At 35.9% G+C, this 25,084-nt stretch overlaps 2 protein-coding genes across 2 annotated transcripts; one reads left to right on the forward strand and one right to left on the reverse strand.

The window, feature by feature from the left end:
* Nucleotides 1–1,102: 1,102 nt before the first annotated feature.
* On the reverse strand, nucleotides 1,103–6,487 carry LOC147286451 (disease resistance protein Roq1-like). The gene is made up of 7 exons (XM_086240771.1): nucleotides 5,967–6,487; nucleotides 4,269–5,364; nucleotides 3,834–4,145; nucleotides 2,907–3,716; nucleotides 2,200–2,791; nucleotides 1,646–1,705; nucleotides 1,103–1,362 (listed from the first exon to the last, which is right to left on the reverse strand). The coding sequence occupies exons 1-7, from the start codon at nucleotides 6,485–6,487 to the stop codon at nucleotides 1,103–1,105; spliced, it is 3,651 nt and encodes a 1,216-aa protein (XP_086096897.1).
* An 8,206-nt stretch (nucleotides 6,488–14,693) lies between these two features.
* On the forward strand, nucleotides 14,694–17,619 carry LOC147286452 (SNF7 family protein). The gene is made up of 7 exons (XM_086241752.1): nucleotides 14,694–15,067; nucleotides 15,187–15,363; nucleotides 15,460–15,645; nucleotides 16,011–16,141; nucleotides 16,641–16,809; nucleotides 16,913–17,042; nucleotides 17,160–17,619. Exons 1-7 carry the CDS (start codon nucleotides 14,813–14,815, stop codon nucleotides 17,441–17,443), a joined length of 1,332 nt encoding a protein of 443 aa, XP_086097878.1. The 5' UTR covers nucleotides 14,694–14,812; the 3' UTR covers nucleotides 17,444–17,619.
* The last annotated feature ends 7,465 nt before the right edge of the window (nucleotides 17,620–25,084 follow it).

A 25,084-nucleotide genomic window follows, 5' to 3' on the forward strand; every position in this document is an offset into this window, starting at 1 on the left:
TTGCAACACTTCCTGTCTGCTTCCTCAGATGAAATGGATCAAGTCATAGGGTGGTTGGCTTAGTATATATTAACTTTTTAATAAGTTAATTTTAAAGTATTTTTGTGTATATACCATCATATTTGCAAATCACCAACTATAAGTTGGCATCACCAAGATCAACTTCAATTAGTATTGCACGCTTGAGGTGTGAAAGCATAAAAAAAATATAATTTTAATAAAAACGTAACAATTTGCAATAGAAATCAATACCCAATTATCGAAAAAAGAAAAGAACAGTTGTTTTTTTGGCAAATATCGAAAGAACAGTTGACTTAATATAAAAAAGAGAAAAAGGGTAACAAGATATAGCTCAATTAAGTTCAAAATAACAAGATACTGGATTCTTCAGTAATATAGAGATTACACATTTTTTGACAATCTCATACAACATTTTCAAGTACTAAAAGAAAATAAAAGGAAATAAACTAAAGTTTTTTTTTTTTTTTTTTTATTTAGGGGAAGGGGGAATTAAATTTGAGTGCAAAGAGGCAAACTCTACCGTTCTTTTAACTAGGATGCCCACTAACTGCAAAATAAAACTGAAGTTGCTGATTAGAAAATATACACTAAGTTAATAAAGCTGATCATATTCATACGTTGGATTGAGATCCAAACTAGAGCCATGTCCTAGTACTGATGAGACTCACCAGTCGCCAATAAAATAATGACAATTCACCTTTTTCTTTTATGTTTTACCAAAGTAACTTCTCAGGTTTCTTTTAACATTTGTATGCACGTTTTTGTGAAATGTTGCTGTTCAATATATTGATAAAGCGATTGAGTTATGGATCCCAAGCTTATCTATTTCAAACTGAGCAATATAAAAATCCAAATATATGAGAATTGTATATCAAACAAACAACACAGCAAAGATCCATAAAATCTAATTAGGAAACAGCCAAATAGCATGCCATACAATGAAGATCCACTCAAGATTTTAAGCCACAGTCTGACAACCACATGATAATTAACATAATATAAACATGTCTCTAAAGTCTAAACAAATATTGAAACGCATGTCTCTAGCAATGCCTACCAACAACCAAATAATCACAAACAATCATTTTAGGCTTTTAATCCACTTTATTTTCCTTGCATTAGACATGATCATAAATATCCTCCTCCAATCTGGAATAAGAAATTTCTCACAAGCTCTAAAATAGGCAGCATCATCAACATCCTCCACAGCCTCCAATATTTCCATACAATCTTCAATGGAGCCCAATTCTCTCAAAGGAGATGATACTTCCTCGTTCTTTTTGTGTTCAACTTTTGCCAATGAAGCTTCGGTCTTAACACTAGCTTTTGTCAAGGCTTCAACTGCATTACCCATCAACCACCGAAATCAACAAAACAAACTTGTGGTGCTATTTTATGAGAGTAAATTTGCTCACCACCTACTTTGGGTGGTGAGTATCACAACTACTTTATATGTGTTACATCTGTCATGTATAGTAATAATAGTTAACTATGGTGAACTTTTTAGAATTAATGTATTACAATAATATTATTATGAGAGAGAAAATAGATTTAAGAATTAAAAAAAATAGGAAACCCATCAATTATTTGAAATAAAATCAAATATTGAGACATTTGAACACACCTGTTTTCTCATCAGTTATAGTTTCAATCGTGCCGTCACCCAGTTGCCTTTCTTCTTTGTCTATAAAGCATACAAAATATATATTCCAGAAAATTAGTTCCTACACATCAGAGAAACATTCTTGAAAATAATCAAAGTAGATCGATTTAGAAATGTTTTTCATGGAGTGTCAATCCATCAATAGGCCAAATCAACAGCACGAACGTTGTGATGCTAATTAATCAACAATGTCATTTCATTATAGTTGGAATAAAATCAAATATTGGGACATTTGAACATTCATGTTATTTCATCATTTATTATTTCAATCCCATCACCCTGTTTCCCGATCTCCTTTGTCTATACAACATACAAATATCAGAAAATTAATTCCCACATACATATCAGAGAAAAATTTTCAATATCAATGTGGATTGATTTGGAAGTGTTTTTCATGGAGTGTCAATCCATCAACCACCTAAATGAACAATACAAAATTGTGATGCTAATTTATCAATTAACGATGTCATTATAGTTGGAATAAAATCAAAAGGGACACCATTTGAACAACACACCTGTTATTTCGTCAGAGTACTTCATGAGGTATTTGAACCAATCCATCTTACCAACATCCATCAGTACAGTTGACCAGCAGATATAGTATACCCGGAATATTTCTGACGACATCTCCCCATAAAAAGGAATATATGTGGTATTGTTGTGTTGGTCATCTTGCTCGTATACAAGCTGGATGCCACACTCCTTTACCTGATGCTCAGATCTCGTGAAAACTGAAACAGTCACTTCATCGCCAACTACCAGTTGATTCCTATAGTTGTTCCAATGACTTAACCATATCATGTCTTGTCCATTGCCTGGAAGGCCGAAGAACAATGGGCCATACCACCACTTCAGACACTTGCTCTTGTTACTTACTGTTGCCATTATTGGTTGAGGAAAACTATCTTTGATTTCATCGTTGCTGCTACGACAATCAATATTGGATTGGCCATAAACAGTGAAGACGTTCAAGCCTCGGATCCTTTGATTAGGAAGTGAAGTCACAGTAAAAGATATTGAGGACCCTCTACTGCTTTTATAGCTAAATTGGCTTGGAACATCATTCCCAGGAAGAAAAGTGCTGATCATACCAAGTTCATGAAGTACCTATATATATACCATTCAAATTAAAATGTTACTTATTAAGTGCATAATATATGTGTGTGACTCTGTGTGTGTGTGTGTGTGTGTGTGTGAGAGAGAGAGAGAGGAAAATTGAAACCTGGATGGGAAGCGTCCTCCTCTTCCAAAAAACTGAGGCATCGCCTGTGCCTATCATAATGGTGTCCGAGGGTTGGAAGTTTATGGAGCCAAAAAGTTGGGTAATTTCTACCTCAATACTTTCAATGGATTCTAACTTGAACCAGCCCTCAATTTCGACTAGGTTGCAGTTGTTGCTCCAAAGGATGCCTTGAAGTCCGCACCCTTTCCTTGCGTTTAAATTACCTGTTACTTTTTCCAATAATGTTGATCTGGTTAAATCCAATATCTGTGTACTTGGTATCCCAACAAGCGATTTGAGCTCCGTACAGTCTCTAACAGTGAGCGCCTTGAGGCTTGTAACACCTCTGATGAAATCTGGTAGGCAAGTAATAGCATTTGAGCTTAGATTTACTCTTTGCAATGCTGATAGGGCAAAATCCTTGGGAAAATTATCATCAGAAAGGCTGCACTTTTCAAGACTTAAAATCACCAAACAGTGTGGTAAACATGAAGCCCAATCGATTTTTGGATTTTTACTTGGCAATAATGCGACCTCCCCATTGTCCGTGAATAATTGATATATTGGAATTCCGTCTGCTTGAAACGTTTTCAAAGATTTCATATTCTTGGGAAGTTTTCTAATATTGTTGCAATCCTCAATATTTAAATGAACAAGTCTCTCTAGGCTTCCAATGGATTCATGGACATCAACCAAGTTTACGCAATCCTTAAGAATCAAACTCTCTAGATTAGGGATGTATGAAAAGTCAGGGGTTTCGGTAAGGTCATGGGAATGACTGAGATTTAGAGTCTTCAATGATGGAAGATACTAATAAAATAAAGAAAAATGAAACAAGGTAGCGAGTCAATTATAATAAAAGTGTAATGAATGAAAACCTAAAAAACATTAAAGCAAAGTATACTTGAAAGCTATTGTGTAGCATACCTTCGTCTCCCTCCAGATCTGTTTCAAGCTACTATAACACATTTCAAGAACAACTAGGCTTTCCAACGGAAAATCATTGGGTAAAGAATCAAAAGAAAATTTATTCCAGCACAACCATCTTAACTCTGCAGGAAATTTTGCATATGATCCATTGAATTGTACATGACTAAGCATGAGCAGTCTTAGCTTGTGCATCCTTGTAAACACATCTATTTCAAAAATCACTTCATGTGAATTTCTTGGACGAGTGTATGCAGGATCCATTTGGACCATTTCCATGTTCATGATAAGACCTTCAATTGTTTGCGTACCCTAATAAGAAAAAGAAATTTGGGTAAGTTAACCAACCTTACATATGAAAAAAAACAAAAACACCTAATCCACTATACATTCTCCTTATATAATTAAGAGGAGCATATTTCATATATTTCTTACCTTGTTTTTTGTCAATACTTTGAAAGAATCATTATGATGCCATAATCTGCTACGTTCCTCGGGCTCCCTTGATTCTAGGAGAACAATTCCTCTTCCCATGTCCCGAATCATGTGATGCATATGTACTTTGTTATCTTCCGTAATTGTAACCAAACATCTCTCAATGAGGTTTTGAATTCCGACAATTGTGTAGAAACCACAACTATCTAGTATTCTAACAATATCATCTTTGTCCATTCCAATAAAGAAACATGCAATATGGAGGAATAGATTTTGATCATGGCCATCTTGCAAAGAGTCATAACTTATTCTTAGTGTATTCATGAGTTCACCATTAGGAATAACCTGCAATTTGTTCAATGCACTTTCCCAAATAACTATACTTTGCCCTGATAGAGAAGAACCCAAAACTTTCAGAGCTAATGGAAGTCCTCCGCAAAGGTGTACTAAACTTTTTGAATATTCCATGTAGTCTTCATTGGGAGAGTCTTGTCCAAAAGCGTACCAACTAAACAGCTTTAGTGATTCATTGTAACCAAAAGTGTCAATAGTATGCACCTTAGTAAGTCGATGGCAAGCTTTTAACAACCTCGCATTGTTAGTTGTTATTATGACTTTACTTCTTGGATATAACTCACCTTGCATCCTGAATACTACATCTAATTGGTCCACATGATCCACATCATCGAAAACAAGAAAAACTCTTTTAGAGCTAATAGCATCTTCAATCTTCTTTATACCCCTACTAACAGTGTGTATTTTCACTTTTCTCGTGTTCAAAACATCATAAAGGAGTTGTTTTTGCATTTGAATTAAGCCATTGCTTGTCCTTGAACTTTCTCTAATGTTTTCAAGAAAACTGCTTCCTTGAAATCTTTTAAAGTTTAAATTATATAGAAACTTTGCAATGGTTGTTTTCCCAACTCCACGCATCCCATAAAGGACAATTACTTCAGTTGATCTATCTTGCAACCATGAATTAATGTTTTGAACTCGAGAATGAATATCAATCATGTGAGGAGCAACACTTAATGGCGTGCGACTTAATTTACCTTCAATCACTTTAACAATTTTCTCGATAAATTTTGACTCGTGCCTAAAAAATTGCAATAAAAGTGAATCAAATCAAAGTTGTCACCATATTTGACTTGAAATAATTAAATTATAAAGCCTCATGCCATCAAAAGAAATATATTGCATGTAGTAGTCTCATGGAAATAACATGACAAATTAAATATATTATAATGTTCAGTATTGAAAATAACTTCATAAAATTATAATATTCAAACAATCGAAATAACAAGACAAAATTATGATTTTTTTTGAAATGTAGATTTATTAATAAATTGTTCAAAAATTATGTTGAAAACACATAAAAAGGAGAAAATATTAGCACAAAATCTATAAAAATGTGTTTGTTAATGAGAAATCTATTCTATAAAAATAGTACATGACCACTCATGCAGGGACAATTCATCACTTCCGGCCTAGTAAGACATTGATCCTATCCATCCCTTACAAAAAAGAATTTTTTTATATTTTTTTATTTGTTTATTTTTTTATAAATCCCAAAGGATGATCGATAAGTATATTTCGATTTATGATAGTTATTTGAATGTTCTCTAATAAAAAGTATTTTATTTATTTTTTTGGTCAGAAAGTGGAGTACTAGTTGGAAATAATGAAATTTATAGTTACCCATCTGCTTGATTTTGTAAGACCATCCCTGCTAGATCTGCAACTTCTCCCAATGCTTTCCTCCATCCCTCCACCTTGTGTTTCACTGATGGCTTATTCTCGAGGCTAGCAAATGCGTTTGCAACGCTTCCTGTCTGGTTCCTCACCTCAGATGGATCAACGTCGTAGAAGACCGGTAAAACTACGTGGTCGGAGGTTCTCTTGCGTTCGAGGAGCATCACCAGCTCGTCAAGGCACCATCCGGAAGATGCGTAGTCTTTTGAAAAAACAATGATAGAACTTCGCGACTCCTCGATGGCTTTCCGGAATCTCGGTTTGACATCTTCTCCTCTTTCAAGTTCATCGTTGTCCCGGAACGTGCGAAGGCCTGCGTTGACAAAGGCTGTATAGAGATGGTCAGTAAAAGTCTTGCGAGTGTCTTCGCCCCTGAAGCTCAAGAACACGTGATAACTAAATGGAGGACGACGAGTTTCAAAAGAGGAGGAGGATGAGGCAGTTTGAGCTGGTCGAGCAAGAGCCATATATATCCAAATTCAACAACAAACAAACTGTGCTGGGAATTAAGATCGATGGATGATCGATGATGAAGATATCAATTCACTTCTTGCAGCTGGTGTCTGTCATGAGTTGAAAAAGTGAATGGCCTCCCTTATCCTCCACCGAGTAGGAGTTATTCGGTTGAGAGTTTGGTTCATGGTGCGTTGACGCTGTTGACGCTGTGCTTCTACCTAATCCACAAGCTCAGCATTTACAGGGAGCTTTCTTCTCCTACAGAAATAATAGAATACTGCTACACTCATTAAATAAAGCAAAGTGGCCGGACTAAGTAAAGCAAAACAAAATGGACTCAGTAGTTGAACATGATAATATGAGATCACATTAATCTAGGCAACTTGCTAGTTGTTTATAACCATGATATCACATTAATCTAAGCAACTTGCTACTTTGCTAGTTGTTTATAGCAAGATGCAAAAGCTACGTTTCAACTGACTTTTTTACTATTGTTTATAGCACCATGGTACTGGACTTAAATTTCCAACATAGAAAATATAAATAAAAGTTTTGGAAGTACTGAAAATCCCACACAAGAGTTCCAACATTGCTTCAATAGTACTGTGTATGTAATATCAATACTTTATTCATCTAATATACCGACCAGCCATTGAATGAGAACCCAGGTTATAGATTTCAGAAACGGAATACCTGGTTAGGCCGGTCACACGTGTCACTCAGCCATTGAATGATATAACCATGTAATGTCAATAATTTATTTATCTAATACTTTAATCAATCATGTTCACGATGTAATTTTGCAGCTGATAGCATTGTTTGGACCATTCTCTGGATATGGGTTATCATGTTATTGAGAGTCTGCCTACGTGTATTACAGACAGACTAGATGAAGATAGAATCGGCCTTTGAGGCCCAGTATGGTTGTGAGTTAATTTCTTTTCATACTGGGCTTAGGGCTTGTTATGAATTATAGAAAATTTAAGGGTTTATGGAGGGACCCATGATCTCAATAAACAATAAAACTAACAGATGAGATTTTGACCTCTAACGTTAAACACATTATTTACTTAATTCTCTCTTTTCTTTATTAATTTGGTTATACCTTTAAATAGGTGATAATTACAACAACAATGAGAGAAAAGTGGAAAACATGCTAACAATTAAGCCTCTAAGACTTATTTAAACAAAAAATAAACAGTTTAAATAAAAATTAAAACAAACATAACAGGCCATTAATTCTTGTGTTCTATCTGTAGCGTGAAGGATAAAATCATTTCAATACAATTTGATCAATGCGTGAAGGCATAACTCTATTGAAAAACAAACAATAAAACCAACTAAAGATTTCTCCGGTTATTCGAAGACAAAGAATATTCATGGAGGGCTCGTGGACTGTCGCTGCTTCTTTCGGAGAGAGAGTAGAGCGAGTGACCAGAGGTAGAGAAAGAAAGAAGATATATAGTGGCCATGATGAGCACCTTCCAACCTCTACGACTGCGGTTATTGCTGCTCCTCTGTTCTGCAATTGTGCCGTCACCCTGTTCTTCTTCTTTGTCTATAAAACATACAAAATATATATTCCATAAAATTAATTCATACATAAATATCATAGAAAATTTCTTGAAACCAAAGTGTATCGATATAGAAGTGTTTTTCATGGAGTGTCAATCCATCAACGGCCTAAATCAACAAAATAAACTTATGATACTAAGAATTGAAGTTCGGTGAAGTTTGAAAAAATTTGAAAAAATTTTTGGAAAAAATTAGTTGTTTTGGGTACCCTATTTTGAGTTAATTATCTTGAGTTTTAGAACTCCGATTTGAATCATCCTTATATGGTTATAAAAAAAAAGATACATAACTTTAAAACAAATATATATTTGTTAAATTTAAATAAAATTTGATAGAATAAAAAGTAGGTGAAATTTGTGAAAATAAATCTAGACCGCATTTATTGGGTGACCGGATTTTAGTCCTTGCCTTCGAACCAAGTGCTTTTTTTCTCCATTTTCAATGTTTCACTCACCTTATTCAACTAGGGGTAGGGCAAGCTTAGTGGCAAAAGAGGGGCTCTCAAACAGCCTCTGTGCAGCAAATTGAGGGTTTTGGTGTCACTGAATCATGGACATTTTTCTTATTGAATAAGTGAATAATTAATGGATCAAAATAAAATTTAAAAAAAATTATAAATTAAAATTGAACTATTTATAAAATAAATAGACTAAATTTGTAATTTTTTCTAATAAAAAATATGCTAATTATATCGAATTCATTAAGTAGCTACGAATGTGGGTTAATTTCTCCCCTTATTGGTCTTAGGCCCCAATTCCAATAATGTTTTTAAAAAAGAGAAAACAACTAGGTGTATTTGTCTTGGAAGATGGTGCATACAAACATGCTCCTTTGGTAAGACAAATGCTGTAATATGGAGTTTTTGAAGACTTTGTAGTTTTTCGGTGATAGATATCACATTTTTCATACCATATTTGCATCACTTTTCTAACAAGTGCGACATGAAAATGCACTACATTTAACATTATTGTTCGATTGTAGTTAATATTTATCTTATAGGCTAAAGTTCAAGTATTTTCCTGCTAATTTAGCTTTCTTTGTATAAAAAAATATATAAAATAGTTTTTTCTTAAAGCATATGGAACTTAATGAAAGACCATATATTGCACGTTTCTAAAATTTTGAATGAAGTTGAAAACAATTTTTCATTAAGGGGACAAAGTATAATACGGACTATTAATTGTTCAGGGGTATTGCTAAATTTTTCCCCAACTCAAATAATAATTAGGGTTAATTACAATTTAGTACCTCAACTTTACCTCCTATTTCAAGTTAGTACCTCAAGTTTAAAAAGTTTCAATTTCATACATCAACTTCCATTTTGTCACAATTTCATACCTCCGTTACTACTACCGTTAAGAAGTCCGTTATCCGCCTACGTGGCGCTGACGTGGCGCACGCTGACCCAATCACTAAGTGTTGACTTGATTTTTAATAATTTCCATGTGGCAGAATAATAATAAAAAAAGAATAAAATATTTAAAAATTAATTAAAATATAAAAAATTGAATTAAAAAAAACACAACCCTCATCCCCTCCCCCAGCCCGACCCACCCCCTTCCCCCTCCCCCTCCCCCTCCCCCTCCCTGCAACCCATCCCCTCACCACAACCCAACCCTGCCGGTAACCTCTTTCTCTCTCTCTCTCTCTCTCTCTCTCCTCATCCTCCTTGGCCGCGATGACGATATGTTGTCTCTCTCCCCCGATGCCGCTACCATGTTCGAGATCTTCCTCCCGAACCATCGCCAGTCGTTCCCTTTGTTCGGCGGCAGCGTCACCTCGAGTCAGAGACGGCGGCGTAGTGGTCCACTGCCTCTGCGAAACTCTAGAGAAACACCAGGTGGTTGTGGTCGGCTTCTCGTTTCGCCACCGTGACGATCGTCCAGCATCATCCAGCAGAAATTGAGAAAAAAAAAAAAAAAATACCCATCTCGCCCAGCAACCCAAAATAAAATGGAAAAACCCCATGATCTAGATCTTGAATAAAACGAAGAACACTGCATCGGTAACCAAGATCAACCCCAAAACCATTCTCTTATCATTTTTGCCCATTTATGTCTTTTTCTTCATTTTTTGAGGGGTTTCTTCAATTTAATGTAATTTTTTTATCTTTTATCAAAAATTGTTATTTTTGTTGGATGAATTTTGATGGGTTTGAATTGTTTGGGTGTACTGCCAATTTGGAAGCTTGGAAGCACAGAGGGGGAGGGGCTGGGTTGTGGGGAGGGGATGGGTTGCAGGGGAGGGGTTGGGTTGCGGGGAGGGGAGGGGAGGGGAGGGGATGGGTTGCAGGGAGGGGAGGGGAGGGGAGGGGATGGGTTGCAGGGAGGGGGAGGGGGAGGGGTGGGTCGGGCTGGGGGGAGGGGATGGGGGTTGTGTTTTTGACCAAAAAAAATGGGGGTTGTTTTTTAATTCAATTTTTTATATTTTAATTAATTTTTAAATATTTTATTCTTTTTTTATTATTATTCTGCCACATGGAAATTATTAAAAATCAAGTCAACACTTAGTGATTGGGTCAGCGTGCGCCACGTCAGCGCCACGTAGGCGGATAACGGACTTCCTAACTGTAGTAGTAACGGAGGTATGAAATTGTGACAAAATGGAAGTTGATGTATGAAATTGAAACTTTTTAAACTTGAGGTACTAACTTGAAATAGGAGGTAAAATTGAGGTACTAAATTGTAATTAACCCTAATAATTAACATGGTTTACTGTGCTCAGTGGTACTCTTCTTTCCACACAAGATTAGGCATTCTTTTAAAATCAAGCGACGGTGGCTTTTCAACATTTATTTAGTTTCTAATCCTTAATATATGACTTTTAAAACTGATCATGCTTTAATTAGTACTTAATTCCAACGTAGAAAATATAGATAAAAGCTTTTGAAGTACTGAGATTCCAGTTAATTGTGTTATATTTGTAGCCTGAAGGATAAAAAAAATTTCAATACTCTGATCAATGAAGGAAGGCAACTCTATCGAAAAATTAATCAACAAACAATAAAACCAGCCATAGATTTTCGGACACATACGTACAACAAATTCATGGAGGGCTGGTGGCCTGTCGCTGCTTCTTTGGCTGAAAGAGAGAAGTGCGAGAAACAAGAGGAAGAGAAAGAAGGAAGACAGTGGCCATGATGAGCACCTTCCAACCTCCACCACCGCCATTATTGCTGGCCCTCTGTTCTGCAATTGTGCCGTCACCCTGTTGCCCTTCTTCTTTATCTATAAAACATACAAAATATATATTCAAGAAAATTAATTCCTACATATATATCAGAGAAAATTTCTTGAAATTAATGAAAGTTGATCGATTTAGAAGTGTTTTTCATGGAGTGTCAATCCATCAACAGCCTGAATCAACAAAATAAACTTGTGATGCTAGATGTCTTGGTGTTTTATATTTCATTTTTTGAAGAAAAAAAAAAACAGTACGTTTAAATAAGTAGCATTTCCAAAATCAAATGGTACACTTGAACAACAAACCTGCTATTTCATCAAAGTCTCGAATGAGTCCACGCAGAATTTCCATTAATTCATTTCGATGCCGGCAGAGGAAGTATATTCCTGGAAGAATCTCAAAAGGTGACAAATCACCACCAATGACATATGGATATAAAGGATTACTTGTGGTGTCATCGCTGCTGTGTTGGGTACTCATCATATTCTCTTCTTGCTTGTACACAAGCTTGAGGCCACACTCCTTTACCTGAAGCTCAGATGTTGTGAATACTGAAACAGTCACTTCATCGCCAACTTCCAATAATTGATCCCCAAACTTCCAATGACTTAACCATATTATGTCTTTTCCATCACCCGGAACACCGTAAAATCTTGGGCCATAGATCCGCTTCAGAACACTACTACAATAATGCTAATAGACGACACCAGCTACACAACGGTTTTTTTAAAACTGTTGTGTAGTTTTAACGGATAACGGTTTTTAAAAAATTGTTATATTTATGCATGAAATCCAATAGTTTTGAGAGGGGTAGATTTTTTGGTTTTGCCTACACAATGGTTTTAAGTTGCCACCATTGTGTAAGCGAAAGAAAATGAAGAAAGAGCATATCGATGGGTGGCTTATATCTCAGAGGGTCGGGCTTGTGAGGTCGCTTGGAGGTCAGGTGGGTGCACTTGGAGTAGATGATGGCTTATCTCTCAGATCTCTTTTGGTTTTGGTAATAAACATTGCTGGATTTATGACTTAAGGGTGGGAACAATGAACATTACTGTAGAACGATTTTTTCATTTTCTTTCGCTTACACAATGGTCGCAACTTAAAACCATTGTGTAGGCAAAACCAAAAAATCTACCCCTCTCAAAACCATTGTTTAAACTAGTAGATTTTATTTAAGGATGGTCGAAAACAAGTTTCTCATGTATATATACTTGGATTTAATTTTAAAACAAGAAATCAAGCCAAAACTAGAGGTGGGAATGGGTCAGTTTTACCAGCCATTACAGGCCAACCAACCCATTATCGGCCAATCAATAATTCTACCAACAACAGACCCACCAAGTCGGACCGATAATACCAATCGACCCATCAAAGTTGGTTCGGATGTTAGTTTTGAAATTGATCAAATGTTAGTCTAATAATTCCAACCGACCCACCTATATCGGCCTTATTGGCAACTGACTCGCAACCGACCCACAATGAGTGGGTCGGTTGTTGGTTATCAAAATTGCCTTATTGGCCTTGTCGGGTCAGGTCAGTTGTTTGGCCGATATGCAACCGACTCAGTCCCACTCCTAGCCAAAACTATGACTTCAAATCCTAAAAATCATTTTGAGCCTCGATTTCTATATCAAATGAGCAAGAAATTAAAATTAAAATTTGTTTTACAAAGTCCATAGTTTTTAATCTTTCAGCAACATTTTTCCTTAAGGAAACATATTTTTCAAATTGAAAATTTTGGTTTTATTGACAAATTTAAACCGAGTACAAAGGGTGGGCAAAATCGGTTCAAACCCCACCTAACCAACCCAACCAAATTGGGTTGGATTGGTCCGATTTCTGTCACCCAAAAAATGGAGGTCGGTTTATAACCCAACTAACCCGACCGCCAATGGGTTGGTTAACGGGTTGGGCTCTCAAATAACCGATCAAACCGACTAGCCCGACCTAAAAAAAATTATATATTTAAATATAGGGTGCTGCTATTCGGACCCAACTTTTTTATTAGTAACCCCAACACTTTAATAAAAATATAATTTCCAATTCTATCTTAATATGAATTGACCTTTAAGGACTTAACCATTTACTTAAAAAAAATAAAATTAACTTGAATCTATACCCAACATTTTTCAATACCCAACATCAATTATCCACTTACATCTCCACTCAAATCTCTATCAAAACCCTAAACACATTATAACACTCTCCATATTGCTGAAAACAAGTTTAAAATTGATGAATGGACGGTTAAAATGCGGTTTGGGAGTCTTTAAATGAAGTATTATCATCATTCCTTTGAGTTTTAATAGACTAAATGCTTATTTTCAAATTAAATTTAAAATCGCAACATGTTCGATACACCAAAGCCGAACATGGTATAAGTCGTTCGACAATAACGCACCGAACATAATGTTGTCCATTCGGCCACAGACTACCGAACACCTCTAGGAAATTAAAAAAAAAAAAAAGGTGTTCAGTGGTTACCAACCGAACATCCTTCTACCCGTTTGGTTGTACACCACTGAACATCCTTCCACCCGTTTGGTTGTGTGCCGCCAAACAAAATTTGAAATTTTTTTTTCAAAACCCTCCCCTTTGTTTTCAAGTTCGACGTTAAACAACTAGGATTCAAACTATTGCAACCCAAAAATAAATTATTTGATGTAGAGGGCAATGGGTGGTGGTGATGGTGTTGGGTGCATTGTTAGGTATAAAGAGTAGGAATATATTGAGTTTGTTTGTTATGTTTTAGTAAGGGTATTTTTGAAAAAAATGTTAGGTGTACTAATAAATTTTTAAAATTGAAGGTGGATATAAAGAGTGTGTTGGGGGTACTGATAAAAAAGTTGGGTTTGAATAGCGGCACCCTTAAATATAGACTTGGCAACACATTTTTGGTTAGTTTTAGACTTATTGTGGTCCTTACTTGGTATCAAATATACGTGACATATGCATAATGAGGTGATAAATCTAAACGTTACTTGTTATTGGGCTTTAAACTTGACTTTGGGCCTAAATCTACATTTCTTTTTTGCCAAACTCAAACTATTCAAACCGACCAAATTAAACCGACTTTAATTGGTTCGGTTTTTTCACTTTAATGGGTTTGATTTGATTTGAAAATCCACCTAACCGAATGCATTTATTTGATCTAGAAATAATGTTATACTTACCACATTCTTATACCACATATTTATACTATCTTACGTGTCATTATTTTACTGGATAAAATTTTTTTTTTTTTTTCATTTTTGTTTTTATTTTTTAGTAATCAATATATGAATATCATATAAGTTGTTACATAAGGTTGTATGAAATTATAGTATAAAAATATAAGATTTCTATCACCGGTGACTGTGGTTTGAACCCAAAAACAAACTAAACCGTGCCCACTCTACCGGATACCAAATATGATAAAGAAATTGTAGTTTACCCATTCTTTTACATGAATCATTAAAGACCAAATTGAAGTGAGTTAGCAACTTAGCATTCATTCGTCTATTCTATAATTCAGTTTTGTTCTAATTTTGAATTTTGAGAAGGAAGTCGTTGAGGACTTCAGAAGCAGAAAGATCAAAATGGAAAACAATGAGAGAGTGAGGGAGTTGATAAGGAAAGAAGTGGGTGATTGGGATGATGAAGTGTTTTGCAGAGCCCGATTCAAGGCGCTGAGTGGGCAGAGATCCGATTGGGAACCCATTTACCTCTTCTGGAGACATTTGATTCTCAGGATCGCTCGCCAACTGGGTCTCTTCATCATCAACCCCTCTCAGCTGAAGAACCAGTGGTTCAATCGAGGAGGCCTCACCCCTCTATGCCTCGACCATGTCTTGGTAACTGCTCACTGCTAACTGCTAACTGCTAAGACCCACTTCTTCTTTGTCGTTTCTTTTCAATTTTCATCTTCAAGTTCAAGTCTTTTCTGCAATTTCTTGATTTATTCTTGTTTCAGTTTGTCATGTATAATGAGTGTGAGATTGTGCCGGCTATGGACCTTGTGGACCCCACTGCAGGGCGTCTCTCCCAGTTCTTCACAAGACTCACCAGCTCCATCCTCAGCCTCACATCAACCACCACTCCCCAACTTCTAATGTCCCAAGATCGTCTCATTCTCACCCCACTTCTCAAGGCATGTTCTTTTTTCATGTGGGTAGTAATTAATTTCTCATTTTCTGTCCCAGAACCCATCTTGGTAATATATATGCTCCTTTTTGGGTATGTATAGGATAAAGCTGTTGAAGTTGTCAAGCTTTTATCTGAGTGTCATTGGACTTCTTCGTGCATTGTCACCATGAAGAGGTTCCAGGACATATGTGGAGGAGGACCCTATGAAGCTTCCGCAGTCTTGTCTCACTTGTCAGCACAAGGGAAGGCACACTATCTCTCACTTTCCAAGGGAGACTTCATAGAGGTACTTGTTATGCTTCTGTCTTTTTTTTTTTTACTTCTAATTCTGCTTACCATTCTTCATAATCATACAGTTACACAATATATATTGTTTTGTTCCATTTTTAAAATGGGGGTGGCCTTGAAATATTTGGTCTTGTGTATTAAGTTCATGGGAGATATGGGAATAAACTTCAAATGAGGTAGCAAATAAACTACATGAATAATCTACTGCAATAATATTTCTAGATGACCATGTAAGTTTAGATGTTGAACTTACTTTTTTGCAGTACCCATGTGTCCCATTAATCTCAAGATGTGTTTTACTTTTTTTTTTCTTTTTTTTTTTTATTCTTTTGTTTTTCATTTTTTGATTGTTTTGTTTTTCAGGGTGTGAAAGTTTCCCTTTCAGCATCTTCTGTTCCTAGTATTTCAAGTCTAGATTGCGATGTTTTGCACTTGATTTGGACAGTAGAAAAGCTTCAACAACAACTTAATGTGATTGATCAACGTTGTGAAATGTAACTATTTCTCGCTCTAAATACTTACTGCCTTATATGCTGGAATTTCTTGGTTGAGAATCAAAGACCATAGTTTCATTGATCTCTATACTCTGTTCTCAATCAATGTTAGAGGATGACGTCTATGGTAGTTCAAAACATTGTTAAGGAAATTGGCTTATGTGAACGGTTACTGAGATGCACAACTCTGCTGTACCATGACTATAATATAGTTATCATGGAATTTAATTGTTTGTCATTACTGTAGCTTATCATTGCTTGACTTAGTTGAAATATCTGGCTTGCGCCAGCTGCTTGGAAAGTTTAGTCGACATTGTTAACCATGGACAACCAGAAGGGATTGGTTGGTCATAGATATGCTGTGTGTAGGACTATTAGAAAGCTACATTATTGTCCTATATGCTCTCCTGATTAAGAGCTGTGTTCTTATGTGGATAAGGGATGCCTAAGTCTTTAAACAAGTGTTTGTCTCATGGGGTTCAGTGTATTTCATATGCAGGTCAAGAAAATCAGCATTAGCTTGTTTGAATTCGAGAAACAAGAGAGTGGCACTGAGGCATGCAAGGGAATTAAAGTTGGCAAATGAGAGTAGAGAAAAATGTGCAACACTCTTGAATAGAGTGGAGGAAGTCCTTGACGTTATTGCAAATGCTGAATCCACAAAGAAGGTAATTTTAGGAGTGAAGAGAATCTTCAAGATTAGCTTCTAAATAAAGGAAGCAGTCTTTATCTGCCGAAATAGTAAGTCGATCTATCTTGGCTTGTTGGCAGGTTTCTGAAGCCATCCAAATTGGAGCTCAAGCAATAAAGGAAAATAGGATTAGTGTGGATGAAGTTCAACATAGCTTACAAGAAATTGAGGAGAGCATTGATATACAAAAGCAATTAGAAACTGCTCTTGGTAATTTCTTATTCTTGAGTTAAATTTAAGTTCTGTTTGATTGTGGGGATGCTGGATTTATTATGCAGGCATGCTTTTTATTATTGTATCCAATTTGGGCATCTTTGGCTTTTGCAGAATCAACTCCATCATATGGAGTTATTGAGGATGAAGATATTGAAGAGGAGTTAAATAAATTGGAGCTGGAAACTGGACGTGAAAACCTTCAAGAACCAATCATGAAAATTGAGGTTAACAGTGCAGAAGAAACAGAGGCTTCGAATTCTGCTGAATCATTGATAGACTCTTTATCAAATCTCAAGCTTGTGGAAGATCGTCCAGCAAGGATGCCAGCAGTTCAGGGTGCTGCTGTAACAGTAAGAAACAACAGAAAAGAAAATCTCGAGCTTGAAACTGCCTAACATTTCCTAGATACCAGAATCATGTTTATGATGATTTTGCTCATGTGGTGAATATAGTCAAGTCACATTACTAGTTTCTGTATAGTTTTGTACATAGGAATAACCCTTGTAAGTTGTAACCATTGTCAAAAACATCGAAGCTATGAATAACTGGGTTAATTTGTTGATTGAAAAGTTGAGTATAAAATTTAAAATTCAAAATTCAAAATTCAAACACTCGAAAAATTGAGAATTGAATTTAAAATTTTAATGTATAAAATTTAAAGAGAAAAAAAAAAAAGGAATAAGAAGAAAAAAAAAGGAGAAGAGAGAAGAGAGAATAAGAAGGAATAAGGTAATATGTTGGGCTTTGTGTCCTCTACAGTTGAACAAAACACTAAGACCTCATTAACAAGCGTGTGTTGTGGGAGAAGAGTCGTGGTAAAGTGGTGGAAGATTATTGCAGGAAGAGGCATATAAACTGAAATTTGCATATATAGATGAGTTGTGTTAGATCGTTATTTCATATGATAAGCCCAAGGAGCCTCTACGATTCTAGATAGTTAGCCCAAGTTTGATGAATCGTTTGAAAGGAAAGAGCCTATCTAGAGCCTTCTAAAAGGTCCACAAAGACCCTTCAAGTATGATGCCCTGTTTTCATGCTGTGCTCTTACTAGAATTCTCCCTCATTTCATAAGAGTAAAATCTGATTTTTTGTATTATAGAGGCTGTTTGGTTGGTAACTCGGTAACATATGGATACCACCTCCCATAGCCTTTTCTTTTAGTTGTAGAAATTTACGCTGCGTTTGGATGAAGAAATTTGAAAACCTGAGATTTAAAGTCATAGAATTTGTAATGTTTATTGTTTGAATCTAGTAAATATGATAAGACATTTAAATGCAATGTGAGTAGTGCTGGTGATGGTGGCAGCAACGATGATATAAGTGAGGATGATGGTAGTGGCAACAATGGTACAATGGTGGGGGTCGTGGTGGTAGTGGTAGCAATCACATTGATGGAGGCAACGAGGGTGGTGGTAGCATTGTTGGCAGGGGCGGATCTAGGGTGGGGTCAATGGGGTCAATTGAACCCATAAACCCAGAAATCTCCCCCTAGATGGAAAATCTTGACCCCATGGTTCATGGCTGCTGCTTGAAGTTACAGGGGCAAAAAATGGTGGACGGTGTTTGTGAAAATGTTTGAAAGAGACAAGGAGAAGAAGAAGAGAGTGGATCAAGTGTCTAGGAGGTGTGATTTGTTTTTTTTTGTTTTTTTTTTTTTTAACTTAGAGACTTACCAAAACGACGTCGTTTTGGCAGTTTATTTATAAAAAAAAAATTAAAAGACTTAACATTCAGACAACACATATGTCCACAATCCCTTTCTGCCTTTCACATTGAGAAAGAACATGGCCCTAAACCCAAACCCAATTCGACTCTAGTCTCACCCAAACTCAATTCAACTCTCATGCATATGGTGAAGCTCGTTGTCATAGAAGGTGTTGCCACCGTTGACTCTCACACACTCGACTTGAATCTTGACCCCATAAACAATGATTCTTAGATTCGCCACTAATTGTTCGGGTGTGGGAGTAGCGTCAATGGTGGTGGCAACAACAATGGTGTTAGTGAAATGGTTGTGGTGGACTACTGGGCATGATTTTTTTAAAACTTCTTTGTCTTAGAATTTTGAAAATAACACTTCTTTAGATAGAAACTCAAAATTGAAACTTATAATTTCTAAATTCCACAATTTTTTTAAACATAATTTCAAGATTTCAGTGTTAATAATACATGTTTATATATATGGTGTATTGGCCTAAGGCCATTGTCCCTCATCGGAACTTAACTAAAGGGAAGGGGAGGGCGGAGGATCCTTTCTTCCTTGTATAAGGATTAAGGGCCGATTCTCATTCTACAAAGGATCCATCTACTATGACTTTCTCTACATGTAAAATGTAATCTTTCTATATAGTGATTGTGATTTTACGGTTTTATATCTCTTGTTGACCAAATTTTGACATCAACAATATCAAACAAAGAAATGAGAAATTGACATTTTTTAAAGGGTTAATTCCAGCAGAGCAGTGGTCCCTCAACTATTCCACGAGTGAGTGACACTTTGTTACTTCAACTATTTTTTTAATTTCTAGAGTTTTCGAACTTTTCTACGAGTGATACTTTGATTCTTTTCGTCAAAACCGTCAAATATTATGTCAATATTTAAGAGTTTTTTTTTTTTTTTTTTTTTTTTCCAGCAGTGGTCCCTTAACTATTCCATGAGTGACACTTTGGTCCTTCAACTAAGTTTTTTAAATTTCTAGGTTCCTCAAACTTTTTCATTTGTCTCACTTTGATTCATTACGTCACTTTTGTTAGTGTTTCGTTTGAATTGCTGACATAGCAATTGTGGGTCCCACAATAACTGCTTACATGGATAAAAGTATAATAAAAAAATTTTAACTTTAAAAGGTAATATTAAAATCCAATGATATAACAAAAATAAAACAAAATAGATCCAACAACCCCACCCTATTCTACCACACCCTCCCCTCCCACCCCCAACAATTGGAATTCTAGAAATAAAAAACCAAAACCAACTTATGAAAGTCACAACGATATAATCAAGGGAGAGAGCGAGAGAGAGAGAGAGAGAGAGAGAGAGAGAGAGAGAGAGAGATAGAGAGGAGGAGGAGGATGGAGAGGGAGGGTTCGTCAGTGGTGGAGCCAACGTCAGAATGTGGGTGGTTGGTGGGAGGGAGATAGGTAGGATGGTTGTGTTTTTAAACAGAATACTAAAAAAAGGAACGGAAATGGACCAAAGTGAGACAAATGAAAAGATTTGAGGATCTTAAAAATTAGAAAATTAGTTGAAGGCCCAAAGTGTTACTTGTGGAATAGTTAAGGGACCATGGCTAGAACAAAACCCTTAAATATTGACAGAATATTTAACGGTTTTGATAGAATGGATCAAAGTATCACTCGTGAAAAAGTTTGATGACCCTAGAAATTAAAAAAAAAAATAGTTAGAGGACCAAAGTATCACTCATGAAATAATTGAGTGACCACTGCTGAAATTAATTTCCTCATTTGGACTTATTGTTAACGAAACGAACCTAATAGAATTGTGTGTAGATCTAGTAATGTGTCGTATTTTAGCAATGTTTGTGGATAAATCTACATGGATTCAATGGCCAATCACAGACCAACACGTGGCACACCAGGTTCCATTTTTGCTCTGACTTTTCAATGGTCAACTTGGTCAGACACAACCATCTGTGTCATCATCTCAGCTTAGCAATACCAACAACATGTACATCTGAGATCGGCTCTTACCTCCGGGTTACCCATGTCCGATCCAAACTGACATTGGGATCCACCAGAAATTTGAGAGATCATCTTTTTCAGACACCATCAGTTCGGCTCGGATCTGGAGATCATCTTTCTCCACTCACATCTCAACCATTAAACATTCTATTAGAACCTGGAACATTACTTCCAAAGTCTTCAGCTTGGATCGGCTCGATCGGCCAGACGAGATCATGATTGTACAGCTCGGATCGGCTCGGCCAGACGAGATGACGATTGTACAACTCACCTTGGCTCGGCTAGGCTCGGCTCGGCTCGGGCCAGATCATCATTTTGTTGATCAAACTAGACAAGATGATCATTGTACATCAGACATTTACAAAGTCATATATTCAGCTCGGTTCGAATGTTCTAATCCACCGCCTCAAAGATCCTACGTGACATCTTGACCAGTCAACGGTTGACATGGTCAGCCACCCCAATCGTCTTATCACTTTGGCTTGGTCAACCAATCATGATCGAACTTGCTTTGACAATCTTGTCACTACCGGATCATCTCGACCATTGGTTCGGCTCGACCCGGCCCAATGACCGATCATGATCGGACTTGCTTTGACAATCTTGTCACCACCGGATCATCTCGACCATTGGTTCGGCTCGGCCCGACCCAATGACCGATCATGATCGGACTTGCTTTAACAATCTTGTCACCATCGAATCACCTCGACCATTGGTTCGGCTCGGCCCGGCCTAATGACCGATCATGATCAGACTTGCTTTGATAATCTTGTCATCACCAAATTATCTCGACCATTTGGTTCGGCTCGGCCCAATGCCCTACTCTTCCAATTTGGCACATCTTACTGCCTCATACATAGAAGATTCACAGATGACATGTGTTTGGCTCGGCCTAGGAACTACCTCCTGTCGATCCGAACCAATCAACACCGTTTTTCTACACTTGGAGAAATCCATCATGAAGTGGACACCAGGTTCGGCTCGGCCTTTGGTGATCATCCCCTCAAATTCTAGTCACAGCCGGTTTTCACTTGAAGGAATCACTACACTATCTACCTGATTGGCTCGGCCGTCTTGTCCATGTCCGATCTGATCACACATGGATTTCACATCTACACATAAGGACATATGTGTTCAGATCGGCTCGGCCTCCCACTGCCATTCTAAGATCACATTGGGACGAACCGCTATACTCAAGTGCAACTGACATGACTTTTTGACAAATGGGACATCCCAGCTCATAACCATGATTATGAAGGCATCCCACTTGTTCTTTCATACTTGCATTCAATGCAACATTGAATGCAAATATAAGGGCAGCTGTGCATGCTACTGTTCATGACTAAATGCGTGGCCTTTTCTCAGCCGTTCATCCTCATGCAGGTAACTTAACCTTCACCACTTCCTTTGTCTATATAAACCCACTTATATGCACAAAGGAAAGGGTTCATATTTTTATTCACAAAAAAGCCTATCAAAATACACAGCCAGCTGAGAATAACACAGAAGATCTTGCATTGTTCTTCCCTATTCTTCCAAGTTCATCACTTATTCTTCCTGGTTTTTTACCCAAACACCTTCAAATACACATCACTGACTTCATCATCGGAGCGTATTTGGCTGGTACCACACCGGTCCTTCTTCTTTGATCTTGTGTTCGTGCAGGAAGATCTCAAAGTCAACGTCCACGTCATCATCCAACAAGGCTTTCAATCAACCAGATCATCCACTTTAAGTTGTTGCATCTCTCTTACGAAAATTTGCATCAACAAGCACGTTTTTGTTGTACGAAATAGTCCTAAACACAAAATTGCCTAAACCATGTTACAAAAAAAACATCGAAGAAATAAATTATAGCTTAAAGCTTAAGAGAAAAAAAAAATCAATAATGTGTTACTATTGTGTTTCGCAAATATATACACACTAACTCGACACGTTAAATATTATGTTATTATCGTGTCAACCTGTTATAGACCTAATCTAATAAGGTTCAATTCGAACACCAAATTTTTCGTGCATATTTGTATCGTGTTATAGTATCAAAGTGACTAAAAGAATTATCGAAATGAATTCAAATGGAAGAAAAAATTTAGTTGATAAATGAATTTCAATTTGTTGACTATTACTTATCAAATCTTGCTTTATAATTTAGTGTGATCTTGTAATTCAAATAATCATGTACCATCTATGATGTATCTATAATAGTAATCATTAGTAAAACAAAAATACTTGTACAAAATGGCAAAGTAACCCCATCCCCAATAGTCCAAAGACTAAAATCTTAGTAATATTTTGAAGGGCTATTTACAAAAAAATCAATAAAACATTTCAAAATTACAAATAGGTCAATGAACATTTCCTAAATCCAAAAATAGTCACCATTGACTAAAATGAATTAAATGAAATTATGCATTATACAAAAGTAGACATAACAAATATTAGAAATTACAGCACTGCCATTACCATGGAAATTTCAAAAAATTACAACAAGGTCAAAACTAACCAAAAGCTGACATGTGTCCAAATTAAAGGTAACAAACTATTGACCAAAATGTAATTGTTAAAATAAAAACAATGGGCTAGGGCAAGAGGGTTAAACGAACTCAAAGAAAAACTAGTAATGGGTTGGGGCCCGCAAGACTATTGATCAAAACATAATTTATGATACAATACTGCTAGATATACCACATTTTTATACCATAATTTCATACCACCTTATATGGCAACTTACATGGCATTCATACATTGGATACTAAAAAATAAAAATAAAAAACCCAAAAAAAAAAAAAAAACTCTGTTCAATAAAGTAATGACACGTGAGATGGTATAAGAATGTGGTATAAAAAATGTGGTAAGTATAGCATTATTCTTTATGATATTATATGATTGACTAAAATGGGATAGGAAATTTGGTATTGAGCTTTTTGTAAATTTGAAATATTTTATTAACTTATTTGTAATTATCTATACGAAGCATTCATGAACATCACAGAAAATATAATTAAAACATTTATAGCTCCCGAGTAAATAAGGAGTTGTGCAGCAGCTACAAGTTTAATAGAATATAGAGTTTGTAATTTTGTGAGTTCTAATTGTATGATTAAAAGTAGTATAGTATCATATAAACAAATAAAACACATGATAAATTTTAAAAATAATTGTGTCATCGAATAAACTCTTTTGCACATCAATTGAATAAGCAAAACATTTTTATTGAGAATTGTTATTTTTTTATTTATCAACAAATGTCATCAATAAGATTTGAATTCAATATATTCTCTCAAAAAAAAAAAAAATTAGATGTCACCACTAAACCAAATAATTATTGACAACTCTAAACTAACTTTATGCACTCTCCAATTGAAAGTGCATGAGGGAAATTAGTTTTGAAGTGATATTGATAAAAGTTTGGAGCATATTTGTGAGTAAGCACTAACACTCATCAAACGATACTATATGTAAACAAAGTTACAAACACATTATTTGATAAGTAACTAACTATTTATATTTTCAATATTGGAAAATATTTCAAGTTCCAAATCTCACTTTTTTAAATTAAAAAAAATTAATAAACATCTTTTAATAATGAATTTTAGTTAATTTTATATTCGAAAATCCTACAATGTTTTTTTTTCCCTATTAATCTATCGGCGTTTATGAGTTTTGAGCTTAAAACATATTCTGACAAAGCGAGATTGAGTGTCATTGTTGGAGCTAAAATTCTCGGAAAGAAATTAATTAGTCAACAATAAATAATTGGTCGAAGAACCTGACCTGGAGATGAAGCTCCGATGCAAAAGACACTCTGATGCCAAAGTAAGTGTTTGCTCAATTTTGTTGTAAATGAAGCTCATAATGTATGGGTACCTTTTACATTTGTCCGTAGTTGCTATTTATAGGCTTTCTCGACCTTGCTCTTCAAGCAACCTCCCACTCTCATACCCCGACCTCCACGCTCTGCATGGATGGGTAGTGCTAGAGTGGGTTGATCATGGATTAGCCTAACTCGATGTCCCTAATTTATAGGAGCATGACCTTTTCAACCACGTGATGAATTTTTATCTTTATTCCAAGCTAGCCTTTAAATATATCCGGTTTGGGTTTCAAATGACTTCTCTCACTCTAGCCCAGCACATGAATTCTTTGGCCCAATTTAAGTCAGACTTGATCTATGTGGCAAAATTTGGGATCCACAGTCATCCATTAGACTAAATGGTCATTGACTACAATGTAGTTATTGTAAGTATGTAAATACTTTTTCAGTCCTTAAATATTATCAAGTTTAATTCTCCACTACTATGGTTTAGTGGTATTTTTTTTCCTAATATTGAAAG

The sequence above is a fragment of the Dryas octopetala genome, chromosome 4 (assembly GCF_963921425.1).
Source record: "Dryas octopetala chromosome 4, drDryOcto1.1, whole genome shotgun sequence".
Lineage (NCBI taxonomy): Eukaryota > Viridiplantae > Streptophyta > Magnoliopsida > Rosales > Rosaceae > Dryas > Dryas octopetala.